Below are 19,744 nucleotides of genomic sequence, written 5' to 3'. Positions count from 1 at the left end.
CTGTATTTGGCTGTAAATCACCCCCTACTATAGCTCCACTCTGTATCCCATCCCCCTGCCAAGTTAGTTTAAACCCCCCCCCAACAGTGCTAGCAACTCTCCCCGCAAGGATATTGGTCCCCCTCTGGTTCAGGTGTAAACCGTCCGACTTGTACAAGTCCCACCTTTCCCAGAAGCAGACCCAGTGATCCAGGAAACTAAAGCCCTCCCTCCTGCACCATCCCTTTAGCCACGCATTCATCTGTTCTGTCTTCCTATCCCTATACTCACTAGCACGTGGCACCGGGAGTAATCCAGAGATTACAACCTTTGAGGTCCTGCTCTTTAATCTTCTACCTAGCTCCCTAAATTCTTGCTGCAGGACCTCATCCCTCTTTTTACCTATGTCGTTGGTACCAATGTGGACCACGACCTCTGGTTGTTCGCCCTCCCCCTCGAGAATGCCCTGCAGCCGCTCAGTGACATCCTTGACCCTGGCACCAGGGAGGCAAAAAACCATCCTGGATTCACGTCTACGGCCACAGAAATGCCTATCTGTTCCCCTTACTACAGAATCCCCTACCACTATTGCTCTCCCACTCTTTTTCCCCCCTTCCTGGGCAGCAGGAGCACCCCCAGTGCCAGGAAGTTGGCTGCTGCTGTCTTCCCCTGATAAGTCATCCCCCCCAACAGTATCCAAAGCGGTATACCTGGTTGAAAGGGGGATGGCCACAGGGGTCCCCTGCACTAGCTGCCTGCTTCTATTCAGCCTGGTGGTCACCCATTTCCCTTCTGCCTGTGCAGCCCTACCCTGCGGTGTGACCAACTCACTGTACGAGTAATTCGCGACCCTCTCAGCATCGTGAATGCTCCACAACCCATCCACCCGCAGCTCCAGCGCCCCAAGACGGCCCGTTAGTAGCTGCAGCTGGATGCATTTCTGGCACACGTGTTGGTCAGGGACACTGGCAGCGTCCCTGAATTCCCACATAGAGCAAGAGGAGCATATCACGGGGCTGGGCTCTCCTGGCATGACCTACCCCTTTAATCAATTTAAATTAAATTAATTCAATACCACCAGTAAAGTAAGCCTTACCTGGTCTCTGGAGCCCTTTGTAGGCCCGTTCTACCGCTGAAGCACCCGCCGAAGCTCTGAGGCCTTGCCTCACCTGACTCCCTGACTCACCCAACTCTCAGCACTCTGTTGAAAACCGCACTCAGTGCAAAATCGCACTTCAAAGCCTGTTTTTATAGGCCCTGAAACAAAGACTTGCTGAGCCCAGCTACAGGAGAACCAGGTTAACCAGATTACTCCAGTTTCCCTTGTTAACAATACTGTGTTCTAGATCAACCCTGCAGCACCTTCGTGCCACTGATAATGGAGCCACGCTTGCTGTGCCTTCCACTACACTCTGTCCACACTGCCTCCTCTCCTCCTCCTGCTGCCTGTTCAGCTCACTGCTGCTGCCATTATTGTTGAGGGCTTCACTTGTGTTCATTCTGCTGTTTTCTGAAGAAGAGCAAGGAGTTCTCCCCAGTGCCCTGGCCAATGTTTATCCCTCAATCACCATCACTTTTTAAAAAGAAAACTGATTATCTGATCACGGCTCTAATCTGGCATTGTCCTTACATGGAGGGCTTTTTGTTGTCTCATGCAATACCAAATCACACAGACCAAGAAGGTCCCAGGATAAATTCCCGGTCGGCGCTGAGTTAACTGATCTTGGCCAGGGAAGTGGGGCTGCTACAGTTATCCTTGGTGTCCCTGGGTTAAGGAGAGGTAAAACCAGTCGGGGTTCCTGCCCCAGGGGTCACCGTCCACTCGCTCCTGCTAGAAAGTGCAAGTGTGCACAATGGATACACGATGGGATCGGGCACAGCAGTGATGGCCACCATGGCCGAATACCCAGCTGAAGCCCAAATGTCAAAAATGGTCACATGTTTGAGATACCGACCTCTGGAGCCATACAAAATGAGGAGTCGCCTGCAGGAAGGAGGGGAGAATAATGAGGAAAAAACAAAAAAGCGTGTTGGTTGTCTGAGCTTCAGTTTATTTTTTTCCTCTGCTGATTTCTGATTGGAAGCAGGAATGTGACCTGATATCCTGCCACTTTGTGCCGTTGTATTGTTCCACCAACTGAACTTCAGTGATGTAGGCAGGTGTCTAGGCTACAGTTCCTGAGGTCAGGAGTAGAGAAGGACACGTCTGGTTTAGTATCATTGGTATACTAAGACGATGATGTCTATTTTACAGGTTACTCCAAAATTCCTTTCAAATGGTTCGACTACCTTCGGGAGACGGGCTCTATTGCAGCGCCTGTCAAACTGTTCAACAAGGTAGGAGCACAAGATGTCAGACACGCAAATTCTTTTACTTCCTTTATCCTTTCATACTGTCTCTTTTATAAAAGAAAACATGGAATGGGAGAACTCATCTTTAGAAAGCATGTTTGAGCCTCGAGAGCTCGTGGTCTCTGCTGACACTAGGACCGATTTGAAGCCTGTACACATTGTTCTTTTGTGTCCTTGGGGACTGAGCTGACACGACTGCTGTGTTTGCAGCCATCCCCACTGATCCCCAAATAGATTCTGTCAGCACCTGTTAGGCGTTGGTTTGTGCACGCAGTGGCTGCTTTTAACACTTGGATAGTAAACACCACATTCTGATGTGAAGAGAGTTTATTGGATCAGACGTGCTGTGAATAAGTATTGAGCTGCACAGACCAGGCAGGACCCAGGTTTGATTTCGGGTCTCCGCAGAGTTTGTCGATCTTGACCAGGGTGCCTGGGGTGCTGCAACTGGCCTCCGCACTACAGGGCTAAGGAGGGGGGAGATCAGCTAGGTTTGTTTATTTATTTTATTCATTCATGGGCTGTGGACATCGCTGGCAAGGCCAGCATTTATTGCCCATCCCCCATTGTCCTCGAGAAGGTGGTGGTGAACCGCTGCCTTGAACCACTGCAGTCCGTGTGGTGAAGGTGCTCCCACAGTGCTGTTGGGGAGGGAGTTCCCTGCTGAACCCTTAAATTATTCTCTCCTGCTCCTGATGGCTGTCCAATAATTCCTGCTGGAAAGGGCTTGTGTGCAGATGTCGAGCGAGGCACCACTGTGATGCCCCCATGGTTGAGTAGCCTACTTGTACTCACTGAGGCTCAGATGTGAAGTGTGGTCCCTGTGACATGCTGCACCCGCTGAGCCAACCCCGGCATTAGGTACAGCCTACAGGGATATTATTTTTAAAAACTATTTCCAATCGACTAATTTCCAACTTTCTCTTCGAATACAGGAAGTCCCAAACCACGGCTTCCGAGTGGGAATGAAACTGGAAGCCGTGGATCTAATGGAGCCGCGCTTGGTGTGCGTAGCGACCGTTACCCGCATTGTCCATCGGCTCCTCCGGATCCACTTCGATGGCTGGGAGGATGAGTACGACCAGTGGGTGGACTGTCAATCTCCTGACCTCTACCCTGTGGGCTGGTGCGAGCTGACGGGCTACCAGCTTCAACCTCCAGCATCGCAGTGTAAGTGAGCAGGCCAGCCCGCAGCCTGAGCTGTGTGCTGTGATTGGATCATTCGGGGGTGCTGGGAAGGGACCAGAGACGATCCCTATCCCTCCGGCAAGCAGGAGAGCTTGGCGACGACACTTGCCCGCCCTTTTGTGAATGCCATTTTCAAGCTGTCACTGAGGTTCTGCCCATTCTGTCCTCGGCAGTGAGAGTGCAGGAAATGCTGTGCACTCATTGTGGGTGATATTTGCCTGTGCAGTTAATTCCAGTTATATTGTGTACTGCTACAGAAAACTGCTTAATACTTGAAATGAAATGGAAAGTTTAGATTGTCTGTGATTTGCCAGCAGTAACTGCTGTTCCAGGGGTTTTACTACGTCTCTGAATCCTTCAATTATTCTCATCTTTGTACTTCAAGTCCTACATCACTGTCGCTTCTATTGCCCCGTCACATACATTTTACCACTGGTTCTCTGCAAACTGGTGAGATGCTGGTGCCTGGGAGAACTTGTTAAATTAATCAGTTTGATTGCTGCTTTGTAATTCTCCAAGTGGTGCGAGCGAGTGTGTTGCACTGTGCGGCAATTATTGCGGAAGCTGGGAGTTACTCCTGCCCAACCTGTGCCTCTTCTCATGTTGCTTTTCTCTTTCATCTCCAGCCTCGAGGGAGAATCAAACCAACGTGATGAAGAAGAAGAAAGCAAAGTCCAGCCAGTACAAGGGGCACAAAAAAAGTAGGTTGTCTGCTTTTACTGCTTTCTGTCCTTTTCGATTACTGTCATTTGCTGGTATTAATGTCATTAGTGAATGTCCTCAACACCTCGAGGACCATAACTCGTTTCCCAGTATTTACTATTCATAAATATCTGAATGTGACTCGATAACTTTCTCCCAAAATTGGGCAGGAGTGTTTCCGGGAGTGAAGTAGACATCATGTTGGGTGTGAGTCACACTTCCACCAGGGAGCAGGGATGGTCTGATGTTTCCAAACATCATCAAACAGAAGTAAGTCTGTGCCTGGCCCTCTGTGGCCGCACATTCCATGGGCCGCCCGTCTTTGTGAACAGCTCCGGCAGTTCCCACACGCTTGTAACCACATCCCTCGACCAACACCACCAAAAACACAATCATTATTGGCTGCAAAGCACTTTGGGAGGTCCTGAGGATGTACACACAGGTTCGTTTTTTCTTGGTGTATTTTTCTACTGTGGTCTGTTTCATATTGTTTAATTGTCTGTCTTGGTAAGTGTTTGAAATCGGAGCTACTCAGTTCACTGTCCAGTTTCAGCTGGAATCTGGCCAAATGATGCTCACTCCCTGAATTAACGACTGACATTCAGTTCCACAAGTCAGTCGTGGCGGAGGAGATCATTTCTGTCGGTTCGTGTTTGAGTGTGGGGATGGTAAATGCCCCTGGTTTGTGAGTGTGGGGATGGTAAATGCCCCTGGTTTGTGAGTGTGGGGGTGGTAAATGCCCCTGGTTTGTGAGTGTGGGGGTGGTAAATGCCACGGTTTGTGAGTGAGGGGGTGGTAAATGCCCCTGGTTTGTGAGTGAGGGGATGGTAAATGCCCCTGGTTTGTGAGTGTGCGGGTGGTAAATGCCACGGTTTGTGAGTGAGGGGGTGGTAAATGCCCCTGGTTTGTGAGTGAGGGGATGGTAAATGCCCCTGGTTTGTGAGTGTGCGGGTGGTAAATGCCCCTGGTTTGTGAGTGTGCGGGTGGTAAATGCCCCTGGTTTGTGAGGGGGGATGGTAAATGCCCCGGTTTGTGAGTGAGGGGATGGTAAATGCCCCTGGTTTGTGAGAGGGGATGGTAAATGCCCCTGGTTTGTGAGAGGGGATGGTAAATGCCCCGGTTTGTGAGTGAGGGGATGGTAAATGCCCCTGGTTTGTGAGAGGGGATGGTAAATGCCCCGGTTTGTGAGTGTGGGGATGGTAAATGCCCCGGTTTGAGAGTGTGGGGATGGTAAATGCCCCGGTTTGAGAGTGTGGGGATGGTAAATGCCCCGGTTTGAGAGTGTGGGGGTGGTAAATGCCCCTGGTTTGTGAGTGAGGGGGTGGTAAATGCCCTGGTTTGTGGGTGTGGGGATGGTAAATGTCCTAGTTTGAGTGTGTGGGGGATGGTAAATGCCCCGGGGTGTGGGGGTGGTAAATGCCCCGGTTTGAGAGTGTGGGGGTGGTAAATGCCCCTGGTTTGTGAGTGAGGGGGGTGGTAAATGCCCTGGTTTGTGAGGGGGGATGGTAAATGCCCCGGTTTGTGAGTGAGGGGATGGTAAATGCCCCTGGTTTGTGAGAGGGGATGGTAAATGCCCCTGGTTTGTGAGAGGGGATGGTAAATGCCCCGGTTTGTGAGTGAGGGGATGGTAAATGCCCCTGGTTTGTGAGAGGGGATGGTAAATGCCCCGGTTTGTGAGTGTGGGGATGGTAAATGCCCCGGTTTGAGAGTGTGGGGATGGTAAATGCCCCGGTTTGAGAGTGTGGGGATGGTAAATGCCCCGGTTTGAGAGTGTGGGGGTGGTAAATGCCCCTGGTTTGTGAGTGAGGGGGTGGTAAATGCCCTGGTTTGTGGGTGTGGGGATGGTAAATGTCCTAGTTTGAGTGTGTGGGGGATGGTAAATGCCCCGGGGTGTGGGGGTGGTAAATGCCCCGGTTTGAGAGTGTGGGGGTGGTAAATGCCCCTGGTTTGTGAGTGAGGGGGGTGGTAAATGCCCTGGTTTGTGGGTGTGGGGATGGTAAATGCCCTAGTTTGAGTGTGTGTGGGATGGTAAATGCCCCGGGGTGTGGGGGTGGTAAATGCCCCGGTTTGAGAGTGTGGGGATGGTAAATGCCCTGGTTTGTGGGTGTGGGGATGGTAAATGCCCTGGTTTGTGGGTGTGGGGATGGTAAATGCCCTGGTTTGTGGGTGTGGGGATGGTAAATGCTCCGGTTTGTGAGTGTGGGGATGGTAAATGCCCCTGGTTGAGAGTGTGGGGATGGTAAATGCCCTGGTTGTGAGTGAGGGGATGGTAAATGCCCCGGTTTGTGAGAGGGGGGGGATGGTAAATGCCCCGGTTTGTGGGTGTGGGGATGGTAAATGCCCCTGGTTTGTGGGTGTGGGGATGGTTAATGCTCCTGGTTGAGAGTGTGGGGATGGTAAATGCCCCGGTTTGTGAGTGAGGGGGTGGTCAATACCCCGGTTTGTGAGTGTGGGGATTGTAAATGCCCCTGGTTGTGAGTGTGGGGATGGTAAATGCCCCGGTTTGTGAGTCAGGGGATGGTAAATGCCCCGGTTTGTGAGTGAGGGGATGTAAATGCCCCGGTTTGTGAGTGTGGGGATGGTAAATGCTCCGGTTTGTCCATTTTGAATATATTGACCTTGGTGCAGTTGGAGCACAGCTTTCCAGAAATGTACTCTTTAATCACTGACTTTAAGATGAGCCTGTGGATTTGTTTCCAGGAAGCCAGTTGTGCATTGCAGGGCCTCGAACCACTGTCGACCAATGATAGCTTAGTGTCCTTCACCTGGGGCATCCAGGTATTTTGATGCCCTGGCAATGAAAGTGGAGCAGACTGCTCAGGATTTGGTTTTGTTCCTTTCTGCAGAATCAACCCAGCAGTAAACCGATTGGTGATTGCTGATGGCTAAGGGAACTAGATAGCTGCCTGAACAGGAGAAATACTTGAAGCGTGCGGGGAGTGAATAGCGATTGGGAGGAGATTAGGTAGCTTATGTGGTGAAGAACACCAGTACAGATTTGATGGGCCAAATGGTCGGTTTCTGAACTGGAACATGATTCCATGTGTTGACCACTTGTCCTGTGGAAAGAACTGAGACTATCGGGATCACTTCTAAAGAGCAGATCAACATGAGTAAAGACCTGGTCATTTAATGGGGTGTCTGGGCTTGCGGTGTTTGTCTCTCTGTCGTGTACACTGATTTAGCTCCTTCACACGACTGGGTTCAGTGAGCTCCCTGAGCCAGTTCCTGATCATTTCCTCAGTACCTCTGGTGAACGGTTCTGCAAAATGTGTTAAAGAAAAAAGAATTGGTGCCATGGGTCGTGGTCCCCCTGAGGCACGTCATTGAAGGGGCTCTTACCCATTGTGTTTTGATGGTGAGTTTTATCAGATTATCAACTGGAGCAACATCACAGCCAAGCCTGATCTGTCCACACCCAGGAGGGTCCACGATTGAGAAGGAGCCTTGGCTGGGCGTGTGGTGGGGTGTCTCGGAGTCATGCATGAACTATGCAAGGATTGGGCTAGATGGGCTGAATGGCCTTTTACCATAAGCCTTTTTGTGTTCTGAAAGAAAAATATGGCCGTCCTAGAATGTTAATGGGCCAGGAGAGAAACGACCCAGGGAGTAGTTGTGAACCAGGAGGTGTTGGAGTTGGTGAAAGTGGGTTCACAGCAGTGTTCATTCCAACAGAGCTCCAGCCTGCGGGCGCGATGTTCAGGCAAGGGCCCAAGTCACGACCTGGCTCTTCCCCGGGGCTGGGGGGGGGCTCCGAGTGACATCCTCTCTGGGATCCTCCTGTGGCTCAGGATAGCGCCTGAAGACTAGGAAAATGGGAAAACATTGCTTGGAGGAATCCTGTTGTTGGAGGGAAGTCCCAGTAAAATGTTCCAAATTTCTTATTTCCCTAGAAAGTAAAATTTCAATGAAAACTGGAGCTGTGGTGAGCGGTGTTGGTCTTTCCTGTATATTTCCCTCTGTTCTTCATGGCTAGGTTTGGGAGTCCACAGCATGTGCCAGCCAGATGCTAATGGTGTGGTTGGTGAAAACCTTGTCTTCCAAACCTCGTACCTGCTCGATGACTCGCGCTCCAAGAAGCAGTTACAAATTATTACAAAGGACATCAGGCCACAGTGCAGAATTGTTTAAAATTAAAGATTAATTGGGCAATCTCACTCAAAGGCTTTACAGAAAGTTCCTCTAATATATCATCGGGACAGTGTAAAGAGAGCTTTACTCTAACCCGTGCTGTACCTTCCCTGGGAATGTTTGATGGGACAGTGTAGAGGGAGTTTTAATCAGTATTTTACCCGTGCTGTACCTTCCCTGGGAGTGTTTGATGGGACAGTGTAGGGGGAGCTTTACTCTGTATCTAACCCGTGCTGTACCTGCCCTGGGAGTGTTTGATGGGACAGTGTAGAGGGAGCTTTACTCTGTATCTAACCCGTGCTGTACCTGCCCTGGGAATGCTGGATGGGGCAGTGTAGAGGGAGCTTTACTCTGTATCTAACCCATGCTGTACCTGTCCTGGGAGTGTTTGATGGGACAGTGTAGAGGGAGCTTTACTCTGTATCTAACCCGTGCTTTACCTGCCCTGGGAATGCTGGATGGGGCAGTGTAGAGGGAGCTTTACTCTGTATCTAACCCATGCTGTACCGGCCCTGGGAATGCTGGATGGGGCAGTGTAGAGGGAGCTTTACTCTGTATCTAACCCATGCTGTACCTGCCCTGGGAGTGTTTGATGGGACAGTGTAGAGGGAGCTTTACTCTGTATCTAACCCGTGCTGTACCTGCCCTGGGAGTGTTTGATGGGACAGTGTAGAGGGAGCTTTACTCTGTATCTAACCCGTGCTGTACCTGCCCTGGGAATGCTGGATGGGGCAGTGTAGAGGGAGCTTTACTCTGTATCTAACCCATGCTGTACCTGTCCTGGGAGTGTTTGATGGGACAGTGTAGAGGGAGCTTTACTCTGTATCTAACCCGTGCTTTACCTGCCCTGGGAATGCTGGATGGGGCAGTGTAGAGGGAGCTTTACTCTGTATCTAACCCATGCTGTACCTGTCCTGGGAGTGTTTGAAGGGACAGTGTACAGGGAGCTTTACTCTGTATCTAACCCATGCTGTACCTGCCCTGGGAGTGTTTGATGGGACAGTGTAGAGGGAGCTTTACTCTGTATCTAACCCGTGCTGTACCTGCCCTGGGAATGCTGGATGGGGCAGTGTAGAGGGAGCTTTACTCTGTATCTAACCCATGCTGTACCTGTCCTGGGAGTGTTTGATGGGACAGTGTAGAGGGAGCTTTACTCTGTATCTAACCCGTGCTTTACCTGCCCTGGGAATGCTGGATGGGGCAGTGTAGAGGGAGCTTTACTCTGTATCTAACCCATGCTGTACCGGCCCTGGGAATGCTGGATGGGGCAGTGTAGAGGGAGCTTTACTCTGTATCTAACCCATGCTGTACCTGCCCTGGGAGTGTTTGATGGGACAGTGTAGAGGGAGCTTTACTCTGTATCTAACCCGTGCTGTACCTGCCCTGGGAGTGCTTGATGGGACAGTGTAGAGGGAGCTTTACTCTGTTTGTGATCATTTGCTCCTGTTCAACACTGGGTAGATGTTCCATTCTCTGTATTGTTCTGCCTCTCATTGAGTGAAACGTTCCACCCTTTCCCAAACACAGCATTACGCAGGAAACCCTGAGTTAAAGCGCGCTCATTCTCAGGACTCATGCAGCCTCTTGATTATCAAGAACATATTTTGGATCCTCTTGAGTGGGATAGTGTCTTTTTGTTTGTAATCCTTTTGATGGCTTGCAACCCCGGTAAGCACCGGCCAGCCGTCGTGCTGCGTCTAGCTACAATGTTCCAGTTGCTTCTTTTCCCCAGTGTATTGCAACTTGGTCCTGTTTGGTTCCCACCTCCCCCACTGGCTCCCCGGACAGTGCGGAGTCTTCCTGGGTTAGAGTTGCGGATCCACCGACTCCAGCATGCGAGAGCCTCAACAGGATGATAGAAGTCATCACAGCCGAGCCCAATGCTGCCCTCACCCAGTTTCACATGCACTTTGAAGTAGACACCACTGGATCCCCAACAGGGACCCTTGGTTTTTCCCCCTTTGCTTGTCCAGGGACACTGGTGTGTCGAGAGAGAGAGAACATGTTTACCTACTGGACTATCCAGGGAGTTTGGGCTGGAACTTTTAGTGGCAGTCGATGTGGTTTGTGCTCTCTAATGTTAACGTTTCATAGAAGCCACCAACAAGGACCAACAGAAGAATTCTGTAGAGCTTCCAGCAGGACCTGGTCCCCAGTGAGGCCCAGTGTTAGCTCAGGTACACAGTCGAGCTCTGCCACTTCCTTGTGTTTAATAAGATAGATAGTGAATTTAGTGCAGATGTTTTGAACACTATAATGAGAGCTTAACGAAGTTTGACTTGATGTTTAGAGAGGAAGAATCCAGTTGGGAAGAAGCTGGTCAGCCTGCCGATCCTGCCCATGAGTGGCGGGACGCGCAGGAGTTTCTCAGCAGATGACGAGGTGACTCCTCCATATCGAACCCAGGCAGCCCCGGAGGCCCACACGCCTCCCAGCACTAGCAGACAGGTCAATGGCAGGCTCAGAACAGGTAATTGAATCGCTGTAAAAGGAGGGAGTAGTGTTTGTTGTAGTCGATCCCATTCAGAGCATCCCCAGTTCAAGGTCAAAGCGCAGGGTTGACAGAGATAGTGATGGTTTTCCTTCCCTTCTCTCCTGAAGGCCTCGGTGAGGGGCCGGTCATCTGTGACCCTGCACAATGACAGGTTATTGGACTGTGGGAGCCTGTTTCTGTGCTCACCCAGCGTCTGCATAGCAGGATAAGCACCACTGGTTGCTGATGAGGCGAGGGGGGGCCCCCCCTGGCTGTGTCATTTTTAAACATTAATTGTTCTCCCCCCCACAGTGGACAAGTAGGACTCAAACCAGCTGTAGCACCAAGCCATCCTGGCTGCAATTAGCTGACTCAACACAGACTGGGATTTGAACCTGCAGCCCCCTCGCCCTGCGGGGCTCAGATGCTTCCTGCTTTAACCAACGCTTCCTTTCAGCATGCAATGTTCCTGTGTGTTTTTAAAACTTTATAGTTTTCTGCATACAATAGGCTCCTGGGTTTTGGTTAGTCTTTGTGTTGAGCGGTGAGTGGTTACATGCAGGAGGATGCAGTAACGTGTTTGTAGAGTACTGACGGTTGAATGTTCCTCCGCTCTCGTTTCCCTGACTCTCCTGTAATATCTGCTGTCTGACGAACTGTGAAACCCCTCCCTCTATGGAAGGAAAGCAGGATGTGTGTTGTATTGATCTCACCGTTCTAAAATCACCTCCTGTAGGGGGCATCTTTTCCGTGGTTTACGGTAATTTACCTTCCTTTACCTGGTTTACGGTAATTCACCTGGTCAGGCAGCCTTTTGCTACGACACTCTGACCAATCCCAAACAGCGGTTTCGAATCGCTAAACCCACCCTTCCAGTTCTGACTGGAGGACTTATAATTAATATATTAAAACGGACAACTGGCCTGGATGTGAGAAAGTCAAACTTTATTAAACTAAAGAAAATTACACCACACGATTTTAGTAATCACTGTACAATTACTTAAATGGGGGAAGACAGATGGCAAAATGAGGGATAAATGGCTACAATGTTAATTAAACAATCTTAGCAATTTCCCTTAAATTACCCCCCCCCCCCCTTTAACTCCTTACTAGATTACCTTGCTGAGGAGTCAGAAACCTGCTCACCTGTGGTCCAAGGATGTAAGAGAGAGATAGCGTCTCCGGAGCTATCTTTATATCCTGCCAGCTCCTGCTGTTTGGTGCTGAAAGGGTCAGTGTGTAAAATTCGCGCCGAAAAGTTCAAATACACAAGAGAAAAGCCCTGATTGGAGTGGTTTGAATGTGTCTGCATTCTGGGGCCGAAATGTTCCCGCCCACATCCGGAGTTTCCTGGGCTGAACAAAAGGGAGTAATGGGTGATTCAAAAACCCATCGATTCTGACCTGTCCCCCATCAAAGTCCTTTCCGTGGTTTCGATGTGTCCCATTATGTGTAAGTGGTGTTGAATGGGGTTGGATTTCTGTGTAAACAGAAGCCCCTTTGTTCTGTGGTTCCCTGAAACCGCAGCCTGAGTGCTATGTCAACAAGACAGCAGTTTCAATAAATAAACATCGATTGTCAGCAGGGAAGGGAAATCCCCTTTGATTGACAGAATCTGACTGCCACTGTTTGATCCTCCCACTTACACAGACCTTCGAGCTGCTTCTTTTGGCCATGCTTTTCTGACGGCCATTTTCAAACCCCTCTGCAATTTACACAGTTTGAAACTCAGAGGTACCATTTTAATCTTAAAGTCCTGATGTTGTCCAAGAGTTCTGGGTATGCTTTTAAAACATTGTCCAACCGAGAAACAATTCAAATCACACAATTCTTCGTCCACGATGTGGACCAATATTTTCCGATCTTCAGGGATTTCGGGGATTTTTGCGAACCCCTGCACTCCTGACTGTTGAGCTGCACAGTACAGTGCAACAATGGACAGGCATCATTCAGCAATGCTCTGTCTTTATTATTTTGTATCTTTTTTATTTATCCAGTCCCTTGTATCATTTCCTCTCTGCGACCCCCACCTTTCCCCTCACCCTGTGAAGCCCAGTTTCCTACCTGAGGCGGGGGGGCAGCTCTTAAACTGGACCCTGGGCGATACACAGGACAGAGGCTGGCCTGATAATCCAGTGTAAACCCTGCAGCAGCACCTGTGCAGTCTGCCATCGTTGCGACTTAGCAAGGTTCCTGCATTCTCGATCCTGCCCAGGGCTGTGCCCTCCTGCAGAGCCCCCGCTGGTGCTTCCCAATAACTGGGAGGGGTAACGAGGACTCTCTCTCCTGCCTAGTCCCATCTCTCCTACTCTCACTCTGTGTCTCGTACAACCTGAGCTCAGGAACTGCTTTAATACAGAATTGTGTTTTCTCTTTTAGCAGAGCGTTTAAGCAGGTTACTCTATTTGATGGTCACCGAGTGAAAGGTGCTGTACAGTGCCTGTGTGATTAGAGCCTGGTGTTGTCGGGTGCCTGTGTGTGGGGAGCCTGGTGTTGTCGGGTGCCTGTGTGTGGGGAGCCTGGTGTTGTCGGGTGCCTGTGCGTGGGGAGCCTGGTGTTGTCGGGTGCCTGTGTGTGGGGAGCCTGGTGTTGTCGGGTGCCTGTGTGTGGGGAGCCTGGTGTTGTCGGGTGCCTGTGTGGGGGGAGCCTGGTGTTGTCGGGTGCCTGTGTGGGGGGAGCCTGGTGTTGTCGGGTGCCTGTGCGTGGGGAGCCTGGTGTTGTCGGGTGCCTGTGCGTGGGGAGCCTGGTGTTGTCGGGTGCCTGTGTGTGGGGAGCCTGGTGTTGTCGGGTGCCTGTGCGTGGGGAGCCTGGTGTTGTCGGGTGCCTGTGTGTGGGGAGCCTGGTGTTGTCGGGTGCCTGTGCGTGGGGAGCCTGGTGTTGTCGGGTGCCTGTGTGTGGGGAGCCTGGTGTTGTCGGGTGCCTGTGTGTGGGGAGCCTGGTGTTGTCGGGTGCCTGTGTGGGGGGCCTGGTGTTGTCGGGTGCCTGTGTGTGGGGAGCCTGGTGTTGTCGGGTGCCTGTGCGTGGGGAGCCTGGTGTTGTCGGGTGCCTGTGCGTGGGGAGCCTGGTGTTGTCGGGTGCCTGTGTGTGGGGAGCCTGGTGTTGTCGGGTGCCTGTGCGTGGGGAGCCTGGTGTTGTCGGGTGCCTGTGTGTGGGGAGCCTGGTGTTGTCGGGTGCCTGTGTGGGGGGCCTGGTGTTGTCGGGTGCCTGTGTGTGGGGAGCCTGGTGTTGTCGGGTGCCTGTGCGTGGGGAGCCTGGTGTTGTCGGGTGCCTGTGCGTGGGGAGCCTGGTGTTGTCGGGTGCCTGTGTGGGGGGCCTGGTGTTGTCGGGTGCCTGTGTGGGGGGCCTGGTGTTGTCGGGTGCCTGTGCGTGGGGAGCCTGGTGTTGTCGGGTGCCTGTGTGGGGGGAGCCTGGTGTTGTCGGGTGCCTGTGCGTGGGGAGCCTGGTGTTGTCGGGTGCCTGTGTGTGGGGAGCCTGGTGTTGTCGGGTGCCTGTGCGTGGGGAGCCTGGTGTTGTCGGGTGCCTGTGTGGGGAGCCTGGTGTTGTCGGGTGCCTGTGTGTGGGGAGCCTGGTGTTGTCGGGTGCCTGTGCGTGGGGAGCCTGGTGTTGTCGGGTGCCTGTGCGTGGGGAGCCTGGTGTTGTCGGGTGCCTGTGCGTGGGGAGCCTGGTGTTGTCGGGTGCCTGTGCGTGGGGAGCCTGGTGTTGTCGGGTGCCTGTGCGTGGGGAGCCTGGTGTTGTCGGGTGCCTGTGTGTGGGGAGCCTGGTGTTGTCGGGTGCCTGTGCGTGGGGAGCCTGGTGTTGTCGGGTGCCTGTGCGTGGGGAGCCTGGTGTTGTCGGGTGCCTGTGCGTGGGGAGCCTGGTGTTGTCGGGTGCCTGTGTGGGGGGAGCCTGGTGTTGTCGGGTGCCTGTGTGGGGGGCCTGGTGTTGTCGGGTGCCTGTGTGGGGGGAGCCTGGTGTTGTCGGGTGCCTGTGTGGGGGAAGCCTGGTGTTGTCGGGTGCCTGTGTGGGGGGAGCCTGGTGTTGTCGGGTGCCTGTGTGGGGGGAGCCTGGTGTTGTTGGGTGCCTGTGTGTGGGGAGCCTGGTGTTGTCGGGTGCCTGTGTGTGGGGAGCCTGGTGTTAGTCCCCAGGTTGCTGATGACCACTCTCTTCCCTGTGTATTCCAGCCAGCAGCAGTAAGCACCGAGACATCATCATCTGGTGACCAGAGGCTGCCGGCCGTCTCTCCACAGCGTTTACCGGCAGCTACCAGGTGAGTGGAAAACCTGCAACTCTGCTCCTTACTGTGTAAAGATTCCACAGGCAACGACCAGCCTCTTTCTGCATGCTTTGCAATCCCACCTCCACAAATACCCGTGGTGTGATCGGAGGGATGATCTCTCCAGGCTGTGCTCGTGGGTCTGCAGAGCAGGGACTGGGAGAGATCTAGGAGCTAGAAGGTGGGCAGAGGAATCATGTGTTGGGGTTACAGTGGGGGTGGGAAGAGGCAATGAAATAGAATTATTTCTGAAAACACAAAAGTATCGTGTGTGGCTCCAGATGTGGGGCGGGGGGCTTGTCAACCTGGAGTCTGAGCTGTGCACAGGTGTGAGCAAGCCAGTCGCATGGCCTGGGGATCAGTACTGTATAGTGCTAGCTCCCTGCGATGGAGGTCCCAATCTCGGCTGCAGGGAGCGGGGGAGATGCAGGAAGATGTCGAGGACTGAGTTGAGTATATAAACGCCCTACGGCTGTAAGATGTACACAGTGTGTTTTATCTAGTGGGTAAGGTGTCACACTCAGTATAGACCGGCCCTTTCTGCAACACCTCCTCTCCGTTGGGTTCTGTCTCTTAAATTCTTTGGGTTATTTGAAGTGGATGATCTGACCCGTATATCTGTTGACTTTTTTTAAATTTTACTTTTCCGCCCTTTAAATAAAATTGGGGTTACTGGAAAGTGGAGCAGTAATCCTGGCCTTGCTCAGAGTCTGCTGGGGCGGGCGATGCTGCTCAGTCCTGTGACGCCACCTCCAGGTGGGCTGTGGGAGCAGCTCTTGCAATCTCCATTGGGCCTGAAGAGGAGGGAGTCTGTGTTTCAGCATAAAATTCACTTTTTATTTTCTGCTCCTTCAGAGAAACATCATTTCCTGGTGTTGGTGATGATTTACAACCAGAACCCATATTGTCTCCCGATAGCAAAATACTGCGGATGCTGGAAATCTGAAATAACAACAGAAAATGCTGGAAAATCTCAGCAGGCCAGGCAACATCCGTGGAGAGAGAAACAGAGTTAACGTTTCAGGAGAAGGGTTTCGACCCGAAACGTTAACTCTGTTTCCTTTCTCCACAGATGTTGCCTGGCCTGCTGAGGTTTTTCCAGCTTTTTCTGTTGTTATTCCATATTGTCTCCCTCCTGGTATCTCCTTCAGTGTTTGTTTTGCTCTTATACTGTTATCCAATTCCTACTAACTGGCTCTTTGTGATCACAGGAGGTGTGAGGTGGCAGCCTGCAGCTCGCCCTCTGCTTCATGGATAGACCCCCTCATTCGGTCTCTCTCCCATCCTTCCAAAATCTCTCTGCTCCTTGTAGAATTAGAAATCTGTCCCATTGCCTTGTTCAATGCTTCAGCCAAGCTTGCGTTCCCCGGGTTATGAGCCAGAAGTGGTTTGTGTCTCTGTTGTGCCTGAATGCCAGGTCTCCCCACACGAGTCAGGGAGCAACCGGGCAAGGCGGAAGAATCGCTTCTGAAATCATTTCTTCTTTTAACTCCCCTTTGTTTGAAGTGATGAACTTTTGTAACGCGTTGTCTCTTTCCCCCCCCCCCCCCCCCCCCCAGTGACTTCACTGGAGCAAGAGGTGAATTGGATGGATGTCGCCGAGATCCGGCTCCTTCACGGTGCCTCTGCGCAGGAAAGCCGAGGTGACGCGGCAGCTAACCCAGCAACCTCGAAGACCCGGCCTCCGAGCTTGTATCAAGCGGGGACCCTTGAGCGAAGGATCTGCTCCTTTTAATGGGTTGATCCCCAACACAGGAACGGTTCAGCGCAGCTCCTGCAGGGTGCGATGGCGAGGCACTTCGGTGAATTTTTTTACTGTATATTTGGACAGTTCTTTTCTGGTTTAGGGAGGATGAAAAAAGACTCAAGTTTTCAGTTCCCATGTTGGACATTCTTGTATATTGTACTTGAAGTTTTTTTTGCTGGGGTGGGGGGGCAGAATGTTTTTAGTGTTTAATTTTTTTTTGGTGAAATGCTCACATGAGCATTCTCTGACTACATATTCAGGTGAAGTTATGTTAACTTCCAACGCTCCTGCAGTCTCCAGACACCGCACGCCAGACCGTTCCGCCTCATTTCTTCATTCGAAGCTGAACTCTGTTATTTTTTAGTATAAACTTCAAAAACCGGAACCCCCCCCCCCCCAGCGTGTTTGCGACGGCCCACTCGACCCGCAGTCTCTCAGGAAGTCGATGCCTGGTCTCGCTGACTCTGCCTGTGTGTGTGTGTGTGTCTGGGCTGCAGCCAATTCTCATCCTCTGAGCCAGTCGTGTGTTTTACTGTCGAGTGCGGCGTGGGCCCCACAAGGACGGAAGTCTTTGCACGTGACCAACACTTGTTAACTTAAAATCGTTTCTCCCCTCGCTTGCGGAGCCAAGTGAGAGGCGCGCTCGGTACTCGCTCTCGCTGTACAGGCTTCTTGTGCTCATCCTGGTTTTGGAATGCTATTTAATTTTCCTTTTATTTAACGCTAATGAGGCAATATTTGAAGTGAATGGAGGGTGTGGTGCTAAAATAGCGTCTAAAACCAGCAAATTCTGGTTGGGAAGTGGCAGTCTCCTGTGCTACAATTTCGACGATTCTTTGTGCCCTTAGTTGGGGTTTGCAATCTAAGTTCAGTGTTCTCCCAACACAATCCCTGGCTTCCCTAGAGGATATAAAGCGTTCAAAATGACAGCATCTATGAGAGATATGATTTGTGTATATTAAAATGTTCTTTCCGCCCTGGGACAAGGGAGACAGGCAGGGAGCTTGCCTCGAACTCCACCAGTGCCCCACTGTAGCTGGTTACTCGGGAGAAGATGTGGGCTCCTCCGCCGGATACTTGCCACTTTCCCTCCCTCCTGTGCAGTGTCTTCCTCTGGGGTGCAGTGGGCAAGTGCCTATACCTTGCCATTCACTGCTTTGAGACACTGGGGCTGGAGTGGAGACTCGGTCCCGTTTCATTGACTTTGAAGTTATATCCGAGAGAAGGAAGATCCTGCTTACCGTTTAATTACAGAAAGTAAACTGGAGACGCCCTCCCTCTGATTCTGTGTTATCCACGGGTGCACTGCATCTTTCAGACACTGACTGTCCACACCGGTCTTTGTACTTGAATTGTCGGTGTATAATGCAAGTTGGGAGGAAAGTGGGGGCTGGGTGGAATTGCAGATCCCTGTCGAATGCCCGTTGTCACCTTGGCCCACTGCCCCAGCAATCGGATTTGCGATTCCCTCAGAAACAAGTTATTTTTTTGGAAGGCAAGTATTCCAGGATTGCACACGACCCCTGCTGACCCCGCACGCGCCGTGTCGCACGCACACAGTACTAACACGGGTGTCAACTGGTTTTTTTAACACAATGTGAGCTCATCCCTGATCTTTGTAATATGGTGCTACATGAACCTTTAATACGGATCATCATTTCTTATCGGGGTGGGGGGGTGGGAGGAAAGAGGGATTTTGAGAAACTGTGATTTGATTCAGGAAATTTCTTCGATTCTCTTCCTGTTCTAGAGTCGCACGAATTTTGATAAAATTGCAAAAAGGGAAAAAAAAATTATATATAGTTCCTAGAAATTCTTTTCTTGCTCTTCCTGATGATGTAGAAGGGCAGTGATGTTGTAGCTCATGGTGGGATTTATACATTGTTTTCTCTCTGTATTTTGATAATCGATAATTGTACAAATGTAATCTCTCCTTTTTACTTGGTACAGTGGCTGGTGGCAAGAAGCTGCTAAGCTCTCAGCATCTGTACGTCCAAACCGAGAACCTTTTCTTTGTTTTTTCAGAGAAATACTTTTCACTAAACATTAGATGCATTAGTCACAGCTTTGTGTACAAAGAAATGAAAATTGTTCACTAAATGGTCATTTTTTTACACTCAATAAAAACCTTTTGAATGGATTGAAACCTGTTCTTCAGTCTGCTCACGACTGAGATTTTTGGATCTGTTTGTCAAACAGGAAGTCAGGAGAGGCCCTGCGGCCTGTAATCCTGCTGTTTTGAGCCTGTTTGAAACATGGAGATTTGCCTCCCGCTGGATTGCAGCAAATTCACAGCAGCAATGACTCATACGACGTGCAAAATTACTGCACCTCTTGCTGACCCATGGTCTGAGTTTCCACCACTTCATAAAAATGGTTTAAATTGCAAGGCTTTTTTCCCAAAACCTCTTTTTCTGCAGTGGATTTGGTGTTCCTTAAAGCTGCAACTATTTTATTTATTCTCCCTTCTGCCCCGACACACCTTTTTTCCCTCAATTATTTGCATCTATAAGCTTTGTCACCTGTCCTAATATCTCATGTGGCTCAATGTCAAATTTTTGTTTGGTAATTGTTCCTGTGAAATACCTTTGGAATGTTTTGCTGCCATAAAAGTGCAATATAAATGAAGTTGGTATGAGGAATGCTGCAGAGACTGGGCAGCAGAACCCATTAATGTGGTCAGGCTCATCTAACCTTTGCCACCAGTGACCACACCACACAGGCAGGTGACCGTGGTAGAATAGCCAGAGCTGGTGGTGAAGAGGGCATTCAAGATAGCTTTAACTCTGGAGCAGAGGGAAGGAGAGCAAGTGAGAGTCAGCACTGAAGAGCTACAAAGGGGCGAGGCTTCAGAGGGAGAGGAGTAACAGGAGGGGACAAGAGAAGCACATGATCAGTGAATGTAGAGGTCAGGAGAGAG

At 51.0% G+C, this 19,744-nt stretch overlaps 1 protein-coding gene across 4 annotated transcripts in view; it reads left to right on the top strand.

Moving 5' to 3' along the window:
- Window positions 1–18,964, top strand: part of mbtd1 (mbt domain containing 1) — a 90,554-nt gene extending 71,590 nt beyond the window's left edge. For 2 of the 4 annotated variants that reach the window (XM_085964006.1, XM_085964005.1), the window contains 6 exons: window positions 2,234–2,316; window positions 3,267–3,501; window positions 4,146–4,220; window positions 10,643–10,822; window positions 14,986–15,071; window positions 16,637–18,964. In XM_085964006.1, the coding sequence (XP_085820132.1) occupies window positions 2,234–2,316; window positions 3,267–3,501; window positions 4,146–4,220; window positions 10,643–10,822; window positions 14,986–15,023 (611 nt within the window). In that variant the 3' untranslated portion in view covers window positions 15,024–15,071; window positions 16,637–18,964. Of the gene's footprint in view, window positions 1–2,233; window positions 2,317–3,266; window positions 3,502–4,145; window positions 4,221–10,642; window positions 10,823–13,204; window positions 13,252–14,985; window positions 15,072–16,636 lie in introns of those variants that run through there. The other 2 variants (XM_085964008.1, XM_085964007.1) reach the window with 2 other exon arrangements.
- The last annotated feature ends 780 nt before the right edge of the window (window positions 18,965–19,744 follow it).

This window comes from Somniosus microcephalus, chromosome 21 (assembly GCF_052327205.1).
Source record: "Somniosus microcephalus isolate GS21.2 chromosome 21, FLI_Smic_1.0, whole genome shotgun sequence".
In the NCBI taxonomy this organism is placed as follows: domain Eukaryota; kingdom Metazoa; phylum Chordata; class Chondrichthyes; order Squaliformes; family Somniosidae; genus Somniosus; species Somniosus microcephalus.
This window is presented reverse-complemented; position numbering and strand designations above follow the sequence as displayed.